The sequence below is a fragment of the Hypanus sabinus genome, chromosome 9, assembly GCF_030144855.1.
Source record: "Hypanus sabinus isolate sHypSab1 chromosome 9, sHypSab1.hap1, whole genome shotgun sequence".
Lineage (NCBI taxonomy): Eukaryota > Metazoa > Chordata > Chondrichthyes > Myliobatiformes > Dasyatidae > Hypanus > Hypanus sabinus.
The window spans coordinates 21,619,230-21,630,098 of NC_082714.1; the positions used below are offsets into that span (position 1 = coordinate 21,619,230).

Consider the following 10,869-nt stretch of genomic DNA (forward strand, 5'->3'; position numbering starts at 1 on the left):
GACCAGAGTAACTCTCACCATGCATTGTAGAGGAGGATTTGTACAATTTCAGACAGTGTGGTATAAAGCTGACAGTAAGCAATAGAACCTTTGGAAAGGATTATACCACAGCGCTCACCCACACATACAGAGACAAACACACAGAATTCCTATGGAATTCTAGAACCAGTCCAAAGGGCTGAATAGCCTGGTTCAGATTCTGTTCCTCATTTTCACATTTTACAGATAAGATTCTACGTGATTTTTTCCTTTGTTTGTCCTTCAACTGGTCCTCACTTGTGCAGCACTTTAAAAGAGGTAGTGAAAGTATCTCCTGCTCCTTTACATCATCAGGTGTAACAGCACTAAGATAAGGGAATCTCACTGCTTTTGCACAAGTCAACAATGCACAATAATCAATTCCCTCCAAACTCAGACACCCATTTGCCAGGTTGTGTGCTGCTTTTAAAAATGCTCGCATAACTACTTTATTGCGATTAAACTGAAACTTCTTGAGTATCAATTAATTGGATCGCCATCTTCCCACCAACATCCTAATTATCAGAACCCTGTGTTATTCTAACCTAAATGAAAAAACTTGGTGTTAAAACCTTTGAGCAAGGAGGTAGAATGGTGGAGTTTGTTTTCAATTTACTAATATAATTTTTAAGTTAAAACGGTAAATAGAATTTAATTTGGGATAAATCTATTGAAAATGCACCTGCCGCTCTGAATAATGACCATAGCAAAGATCATTCCTTAAAGTCGTCAACATTCGATTATGAAAGATTTTCCAGCAAATCTTCACATAAGGTTGAAATAAATAACATCACAAAAGGTTTCATGTTAGCTCTGGTCAGTGCAAGGTGGAGGTACACCTGTTTGCTTTGCTTAGAATAGCTGAACTCATGTTGAAATAGTTTGTTCTGGCAGTGATCTGTTGCAAGACAGTTAAGAATGACAGAATTGCCAACCTCAAGATTATTCAATTCCGCCAGCCGGTAAAGGAAACCAACATAGTGAAACGTATGTATCAGTGGTAAGGTTTCTGAGTAGAATATTCTACCATACGTGTAACCCCTATTGCAAATAAGTAATCACACCTACTAAAGTGTGCAAGAACTTCAATATACTCACACCACAGACCTTCCAGTCTCCAAAGTCTTCCATTATTTGCTGATCTCAGATTCTCTGCCCTCTACTATTATTCATTTCAAACTTGGAAAGTACATTCTGGCTGTCTATTCTCCCTATGCCTCTCATTAAATTATAAACTTCTGCCAGGTTGCAAATAATTGAATTGATCATTCTAAATATTGTTCGAAGCTGGTTAAACTGCATCTGGAGTACTGCACTCACTTCTAGCCTCCCCACTATAGGAAGAGTTTGGAGGCTTTGAAGAGGGTGCAGAGGAGGCTAACCGGCACCCTGCCTGGATCAGAGGCCATGTGCTGTTAGGAAAGTTTGGACAAACTAAGACTGTTCTCCCTGGAACGCCGGAGGCTATGAGGAGACCTCACAGAAGTTTATGATTTAATGAGAAGCATAGGTAGAATAGACAGCCAGAATAGATTTCCCAGGTTTGAAATGAATAATACCAGAGGGCATGCATTTAATGCGAGAGAGAGTAAGTTCAAAGGACATGTGCTGGGCAAGACTTTTTTTTACATAGATTAATGGGTACTTGGAATACACTATCGGGGTGGTAGTGAGGACAAATACGATAGATACATTTAAGGGGGTTCTTATAAAAGCACGTGATTATGCAGAGAATGGAAGGATTTAGATCATGAAGGGATTAGTGTAATCAGGCATCATTAGCTTAACTATTTCCAGTCGATATCATGGGCTGAAAAGCCTGTTTCTATGCTGAACTGTTCTATGTTATATCTAACTGCCAATTGATCAGAGATCTCACAATGCAACAGTGATCTCATTTTGAATGAATTTCATCACCGATAAAATGCTTTGTTTTCAAGTTCAGGTTCATTTTTTATCCTTATGTATCTATGATAAGGTTGAGGCCACGGAAAAATTAAAATAAAATTGATACCTCATTATTCCCTTTTTTGCACTATTTATTTGTTTTGTAGTTTATAGTAATTTTCTGTCTTTGCACTATGCTGCTGCCACAAATTTCACATCATGAACAGAAAAGATTCTTCACATGCTGGAAATCTTGAGCAAAACACTCAAGGTGCTGGAGGAACTCAAAAAGTCAGGCAGCATCTATGGAGGACAATTAACCGTCAACTTTTCAGGCCGAGCTTGGGACTGAAAAGGAAAGGAGCAGACAGGGGAAATTACACGTCATATAAGAAAGGGATAATAAACTTGACTCTTATTCTGAATTGGGCACTCAGGAATTGGTCCAAACCAGATGTTTCCTGGTGGACACCTTTGCAGAGTAATTGCAAAGCCCCTGAAGAATTTCTGCCCTTGTATTTGACTCAGGTTTTAAAAAATACAGAAGAGTCTATCTCAAAGGGATTAAAATACAAAGGGAGTTTGGGGAGGAACTTGGAGAATGATGTGACATTTGTTCTGAGCTCTTGTGAGCCTTTAGTTGGAACCAACATTGATGGAGGATCTCAGATGTAGACCAGCCAAGATCTAACTGAAAGACAGAAGAGATCTGAAGGACTGTTCTTGTGTATTTTACCATGTAACTAATATGTACTGCAATAGATTGTTAAAAATGGAACTGACTACTGAAGTAACATCCGATTACCTGACTCTAAATCCTTAATTTACAGATATAATTTGGTTTCTGAGACTGGAAAAGTTTAACTATGAGGATAGATTGGATATGAAGGGGTTGATTGCCTTGGATTAGTTGAGGCTGCAGAGAGCGTTAATTAAAGTGTATAAATTTATGAGGAACTAGGGTGAAGAGGGAGATGCAGTACCCTTCAGCTGAGCAGTCAAACACCTGTAGGCATAGAGTTAAAGTAATTGGTTGAATGATCAGAGGGTGACATGAGATTTAGGTTTTCCCAGTGGGGTGTGGAATGCACTGCCTGAAAGGTAGGTAGAGGTTAAAATCCTTGCCACATTTTGACCTGTGTGCTTGTAGAGCATGTAGTATTGAAAGGTGGGCTTGATCCGGGTAGCACTTTCTCAACTGGAATTGACATGATTGATTTAATAAATTTCCTCTGATTTTGTTGCATATTCCCAGCTCAGCAAGGAGTCCAGGATTGTTTTTGAGATATTAATTCATTCACAGGATGTGACATTGCCAGAAATTTCCGGTCGATAATGCAAACAGTCCGAAGACCATAACACTCAGGAGGAGAATTAGGCCACTCACCCCATCCAGTCTGCCATTAAATCATGACTGTTTTATAATCCCTCTTAACCCCATTCTCTTTCCTTTTCCTCATAACCTTTGATGCCCTGACTAACCAAGAACCTACCAAATTCTGCTTTAAATATACTCAATGACTTGACCTCCACAGCCATCTGTGGTATTAAATTCAACAAATTCACCACCCTCTGGCTAAAGAAATTCCTTCTCATCACTATTCTAAACAGATGTCCCTTTATTCTGAGCCTGTGCCCTCTGGTCCAAGTCTCATCCACTATAGAAAACATCCTCTCTGCATTCACTCTGTCCAGGCTTTTCAAGATTCAAAAGGTTTCAATAAGATCCCCTCTCATTCTTCTAAACTCCAGTGAGTACAGGCCCAGAACAATCAAAAGCTCCTCATATTATAACCTTTCCATTCCTGGGATCATTCTCATGAACCTTCTCTAGTCCCTCTACAATGCCAGTAGATAAGGGGCCCAAAACTGCTTACAATATTCCAAGTGCCGTCTGACCAACGCCTTATAAAGCCTCAGCATCACATCCTTGCTCTTATATCCCGGTCCTTTTCAAATGACTGTTAACCTTGCATTTGCCTTCCTTACCACCATCCCAACCTGCAAGTTAACCTTTAGGGAATCCTGAACAAGTCCCCACACACCTCAAAGTTTTGAATTTTCTCCCCTTTTACAAAAGAGCCTACGCCTTTCTTCATTTTATCAAAGTGCATGACCATACACTTCCCTACACTACATTCCATCTTCCACTTCTTTGTCCATTCTCCCAATCTGTCCAAGCCTTCTGCACATGCCCTGTTTCATCAATGCTATCTACCCCCAATGCCTATCTTTGTATCATCTGAAAACTTGGCCACAAAGCAATTGATTGCATCTTCCAAATTGTTGACATTATAATGTGCAAAGATGAGGTTCCAATACCAACCATTATGGAGCACCACTTGACACCGGCAGCCAATCAGAATAGACCCCCCCCCCTTTATCCGACTCTTTGTCTCCTGCCAATTAACCAATCTTCTATCTATGCTAGTATCTTTCTTGTATTATCATGTATGGATCTTTGTCAAATGCTTCTGAAAAGTCAAATAAACAAGGTCCACTGACTCATCCTTGTCTATTCTGCCTGTTATTTCCTCAAATAACTCCAACATATTGTCAGGCAAGATTTCTCTTAAGGAAACCATGCTGACTTTGACCTACTTTATCATGTGCCTCCAAGACTTCAATATCTTCTCAAGCACTGAAGGCACACTAACTGGCCTACAATTTCCTTTCTTCTGTCTCCCACCCTTTTCAAAAAGAGGAGTGACATCTGCAATTTTCCAGTCCTCCGGAACCATTACAAAATATACTGAATAATGAAAGATCATCACTAATGCCTCCACAATCTCTTCAGCTACCTTATTCAGAACCCTGAGTTGTAGTCCATCTAGTCCAGGTGACTTATCTACTTTTAGACCTTTCCTTATTAAAGCAACTACATTCACTTTTACCCCCTGATACTCTCAAATTTCTGGCATACTGCTAGTGTCTTCTACAGTAAAGTCTAGCACAAAATACTTAAGTTCATCCACCATTTCTTTGCCCCACATTGCTACCACTCCAGCATCATTTTCCTGCAGTCCACTATCTACTTTTGCCTCTCTCTTTTACTCTATGTACAGTATATCTGAAAAAAAAACCTTTGATATCCTCTTTGATATTTTTGGCTAGCTTACCTTCATATTTCATCTTTTCTCTCCTTATGGTTTTAATAGTTGCCCTCTGTTGGTTTTTTAAAAGCTTCCCAAGTCTCTACCTTCTGACAAATTTTTGATATAACCTTCCCTTTAGCTTTTATATCGGCTTTGCTTCTCTTGTTAGCTATGCTTGTGTCATCCTCCCTTTAGAATACTTCTTCATCTTTGGGATGTTTCTACCCTGTGTCTTCCAAGTTGTCCCCAGAAACTCCAGCCATTGCTATTCTGCCATCATCATTGCTAGTGTACCCTTTCAGTCAACTTTGGTCAGCTCCTCTCTCATGCCTCTATAATTCCCTTTCCCATCTTGGGATCCTGCACCAATGTAATTTTTCCGATCTACCTGTATATTGAAATCACCCATGACTGTTGTAACATTGCCCTTATTATTTGCTTTTTCTAGTTCCTATTGAATTTATATCCCACATGCTGGATACTATTTGGGGTGGGGGCTGTATATCACTTCCCACAAGGATTCTACATCATCCGATTCTGTCACCTCTTTCTAAGGATTTGATTTCATATTTTATCAATAGATCTACCCCTTCCCCCTCTGCCTACCTGCTTGTCCATTTGATGAAAGATGTACCTTGAATGTTCAGTTCTCAACTGTGATCTTCTTTCAACCAGGACTAGGTGATGCCCACAACACAATATCTGCCAATCTCTAACTGTGTTCCACGATTAGCTACCTTATTCTGTATACTGTGTGCAATTAAATATAAAACCTTCAGTTCTGCATTCATCACCCTCTTCAATTTGCTCCCACGTTACACTTCACCTCATTCCACTGACTGCAATTTTGCCCTATTATCTGCCTGTCCTTCCTCACGGTCTCATTGCACACTGCATCTACTTGTATGTCACCTGTCCCATCCTCACCCCTATTACTGCAGTTCCCATACCCTTGTCCAAGTTCGTTTAAGCTTTCCTCAACTGCTCTAGCAAACCTGTCTGCAAAAATAAAGGTCCCCCTCAGGTTCAGGAGTAACCCATCCTATTTGTACAGAAGAGATCCCAATGATCCAGAAATCTGAAACCCTGCTTCCTGCAGCACTTCCTCAGCCGGTCACACATCTGAATCATCATCCTATTCCTGCCCTGACCAGCATGTGGTACTGTGAGTAATCCAGAGATTACTACCTGGGAGGTCCTGTTCTTCAGCCTTTTCCCAAACTCCCTAGACTCACTGGGCAGGACTTCTTCCCTATTTCTCCCAATATAATTGGTGCCAATGTGCACCACCACCTCTGGCTGCTTACTCTGTCGCTTGAAAAGCTTGGACCCTTGCGTCTGGTTGGCAACACACCATCCTGGCTGCCCTATCGCGGCCATATAACCTCTTCTCCGTCCCCCCAACCATCAAGCCTCTAATCACTATCGCTCTGCCTGACTTTACAGCTGAGCCTCAGAGCCAGCCACAGGACCACTGGCCTGGGAGCTGCTGCAGTGCCCTGATAGGTCTTCACTCACAGCAGCATCCAAACGGCGTACTTGTTGCTGAGGGGAATGGCCACAGGGGAACCTAGCACTGACTGCTTACTCCTCTTTCTTCTCCTGGTGGTGAACCATCTGCTCTCCAAAGCCCACACTCTGGGTGTGACCTCCTCAATTAAAGACTCATCTATGAAGGTTTCAGTCTTCTGGATGGTCCTGAGGGCGTCCAGCTCCAGTTCCTTGACCTTGTCAGTTTGGAGCTTCCAACTCACTCTGCGATCTCCTGCTCTGAGCACAAGTCCTAACAGGCCACACTTGCTTTTTAAAACTGCTGCATAAATTCCACAAGAACTGTTTCCAACTCACTCCATGATCTTCCATTCCGTAGACAAGTTCCAACAGGCCCCGTTTGTTTTTTAAAACTGGCGCGTAAAATCCACAAGGAACTCTCTCCCACTTGCCCTGCAGACAAGTCCCAACAGGCCCCACTCACTTTTTAAAAATCATTTTTTAAAAACTTAGGCTTGATCTTAATGTTAATTCTGTTGTTGCATTATTATAAATTAACCAAATACGTGGCTTTCTTAATTTATACATATCAAAATCTACACATGAATCAGTGGCACAGTGAATCACCACTGTAGTATATATTGGAGTGACAGACAACGAGTTACATAAGACCACAAGACATAGGAGCAGAATTAGGCCATCTGGCCCATCGAGTCTGCTCCACCGTTCAATCATGGCTGATCTTTTTTTTTCTCCTCCTCAACCCCAGTTCCCAGCCTTCTCCCCGTGACCTTCGATGCCATGTCCAATCAAGAACCTATCAATCTCTGCCTTAAATACACCCAATGACCTGGCCTCCACAGCTGCATGTGGCAACAAATTCCACAAAATCACCACCCTTTGGCTAAAGAAATTTCTCCCCATCTGTTTTGAAAGGGCGCCCCTCTATCCAGAGGCTGTGCCCTCTTGTCCTTGACTCTCCCACCATGGGAAACATCCTTTCCACATCTACTCTGTCTAGGCCTTTCAACATTCGAAAGGTTTCAATGAGATCCTCCTCATCCTTTTGAACGCCAGTGAGTACAGACCCAGAGTCATCAAACATTCCTTGAATGATAATCCTTTCAGTCCCGGACCCTCTCCAATGCCAGCACATCTCTTCTAAGATGAGGGGTTCAAAACTGTTCACAATACTCAAGGTGAGGCCTCACCAGTGCCTTATAAAGCCTCAGCATCACATCCCTGCTCTTGTATTCTAGACCTCTTGAAATGAATGCTAACATGGCACTTACCTTCCTCACCACTGACTCGACCTTCAGGGAGTTCTGCACAAGGATTGTTAAGTTCCAGCAAGTTGACAGCTGGCTTTCAATGCTGCTTTATAGAGAGCACTACCAGTAGTGGGCAGATCGACAGCACAGCTGTTGCCTGCACATCCTCGACCAAGGAAACAACATGGAGTTGGGAACCCGAAAAATAGAGTAACACAGAAGATACTTCCCTCTGTACTTCTAGCAGACATGCCCACGATGGGGGTCTTAAGTTGTGATGATGGTTCTAACTTTTCCTTAGTGCAGTCACTACAGTGAGGAAATTGAAGCCATTTAAACTGACTTCTAACAGCAGTTTGTACTCGATCCATACTTAGTGGCCACCTAATTAGTACACCATGTACACTTCTCATTAATGCAAATTTCTAATCAGTCAGTTATAGGGCAGCAACTCAGTGCATGCAGACATGGTCAAGAGGTTCAGTTGTTGATTGTTGTTGTTCAGAATGGGGAAAAAATGTGATCTAAGTGACTTTGACCATCAAATGATTATTGGTGCCACCCAGGGCGATTTGAGTATCTTAGAAACCGGTGATCTCCTTGGATTTTCTTGCAAAACAGTTCTAGAGCTTACAGAGAATGGAGCAATTTTTTTTAAAAAAGCATCCAGTGAGCAGCAGTTCTGTGGGCAAAAACGTCTTTTCGTGAAGGAAACCAGAGGAAAATGGCCAGACTAGTTCAAGCTGACAGGAAGGTGACACCAACTCAAATAGTCAGTGGGTACAACAGTGGGGCGTGCATAAGAGCTTCCCTGAATGCACAACTTTTCGAACCGTGAAGTGGATGGGCTACAGCAGCTGAAGACCACACAGGATTCCACTGAGTGTAATCTTTGAACAGTGCTTAACCGGGAGTGAAAAAGTCAAATCCCACTTAAAGTTACAAAAAAGGGTTTCTTCTGTATAGTTGCTTGTTATTCATCAGCAGACTTTATGAAAGTTCTGTCATATGTTAACTAACACAGCTTGTATAAAGGTATTGGCTAAAAGTCAACATTTGGCTCCTTGTGGGAGCCATTGGAAGAAAGGGTTTTGACAATAGTATTGTGCTAGGAGTTTTCATCAGTCTGGGAAGAAAGAAGTGGAAGTGGGAGGTGGATGTAAGTTAAGGAAGAGCAGGACTCTGTCTGGGCACGGGACACAATTGCTTCCCTCTGTGATATCCAATCCCTTTAGGAGATCCATGCCTTCTCCCAACAATCTTCCATAGCGCATCAATGAGTCTACGTCACAATTTCAGCGAAATGTTGTCTCAAAATTCATTCCTAGTCAGTACCACTATAGCACTTCGTAGTGCTCACTATGGTACCCAGATTACATGTCTTTGAAATACCTCATATTGACTTCAATACATTGAATTTCAGAAGGAGTGTACAATATGCTGATGCAACAAAGATAAAGAGGGAGATTAGCTATATTTGTGATATGTATAACAAGACATTGAAATACACAGTAAAATACGTCATTTGTGTCAATGACCAACACAGTCAGAGGATGTAGTAGGAGACAGCCCTTGAAGTATTGATATGCTTCTGACGCCAAAATAGCACGCCCACAACCTGCTAACCCTAACTCTCAATAGGTCTTTAGTATGTGGTCATTGGGTAAATACACAAACTTCTTAAAGACAGTGTCAGGAATTGAACCCCTGTGCACTATGCTATGGTGCCACCCCAGTGTAACCGACGAGGAGTCGATTTCTCATCCAGGATATGTGGGGAGCACGTTTACCGAAACATGAAAACTGTGCCTTATCAGCATGTCAATCATCAGGTTGGGTGTGTCAACCACAAGTGACGAACACTCCCTAGTGAGAATTTAATGGTGTGAAACGTCGGTGGGGGAGTATGACCAGCTCTTTAGGCTGTAAAGAATAAACCCCCTCCAAACAATTCCAATTTATGGTGAACTACAATTAGGACCACTATAGCCTGCTCAACCAGGCTCTGAAACAAATGTATCTTATTAACACATTGCCCATCTACTTCATTCATCAAGCAGAATTTGTCCTTCAAACTTTTCCCTACTATAATAAAAAAGCTCGTTGGATCAATGTACATCTGCATGTGATTCAACACATCTTACTCCACTCAGGTGTGGGTGACATTTCCCGGTCACTGAGTTCTGTATAAGAAAAACTATCAGCTCCAGCTAAGGAGAAGCGAGCTTCAGATTTCTCTGATTTATTTCATTGTCAGAACCAGTAAAAAAAAATTGAGTTCAAGCACAGTTTAAATCATACCAAAGAAGAAGCCCTCAGGGGCTTTAAATTTTACTTTATCAGAATTGAAGACTTCCTTGTGAACTGATTGTACACGAAAACTGGACAAAACAGGCAGTGGACAACTTAACAGATTCTCATCCATTACCTGCTAATGATCACAGCTCCCTTGTAGAGGACTGAAAAGGTTGGCATCTCGTTCAGAATCCCGTCCCTGCAACACACACATTTATTATATCCCTCATTCCCACTCTGTTTCAGGGGAAGTCGGAGTGGGGGTGGGGCAGGAGCTGAGAACCAATACAGAACTAAAGCTTTAAAACAGCTGCATCACGTGACAGTTCTTATGGATGTTTAATACCTCGAGATATTAGAGAGTTCATCCACATTATCACTATCTTCATGAATAGATTAAGCTTATGCAAGAAGCAAAGGCTGTAATGCAGAACATTCATTGCTGGTAAAGTGAAAGCGACGCAGAAAGATGAACAGCACCTCTGCACCGAAATCCCATTGATCCTGCTAAAAGCAGGCTGGGCTGGTAAGGCAGTTCCTGAAGTATAATTGATTCATCACTGTGCTTCTCATCTGGGAAGTCACAGGGTGCAAGTTCCCTGCTGTAGCGCGCTTGCAGACGCAGAAAACAGGTTTTAAATCTGAGCCATATTCCTGGCATCCATCCAGCATTTGTCTCCCTGCACTCCTACCCGGTCAGGAAGTTATTCCGGGCTCTGCCTGTATTCGCCTGAGTTTGCAGCTTAGTCCAGCATCATTCTAGGTATGCACAGGCTTGTGATATTTGAAAAGCAAACATAGGATCATAAGAC

General features: G+C 41.9%; 1 protein-coding gene across 1 annotated transcript in view; it reads right to left on the bottom strand.

Moving 5' to 3' along the window:
• The window catches only part of si:dkeyp-72e1.9 (syntaxin-binding protein 4), a 123,190-nt gene extending 112,903 nt beyond the window's left edge, over positions 1-10,287 (bottom strand). The window contains exon 1 of the mRNA XM_059979208.1: positions 10,191-10,287. Within this exon, the coding sequence (XP_059835191.1) occupies positions 10,191-10,237 (47 nt within the window). The 5' untranslated portion in view covers positions 10,238-10,287. The remainder of the gene's footprint in view (positions 1-10,190) is intronic.
• Positions 10,288-10,869: the final 582 nt, after the last annotated feature.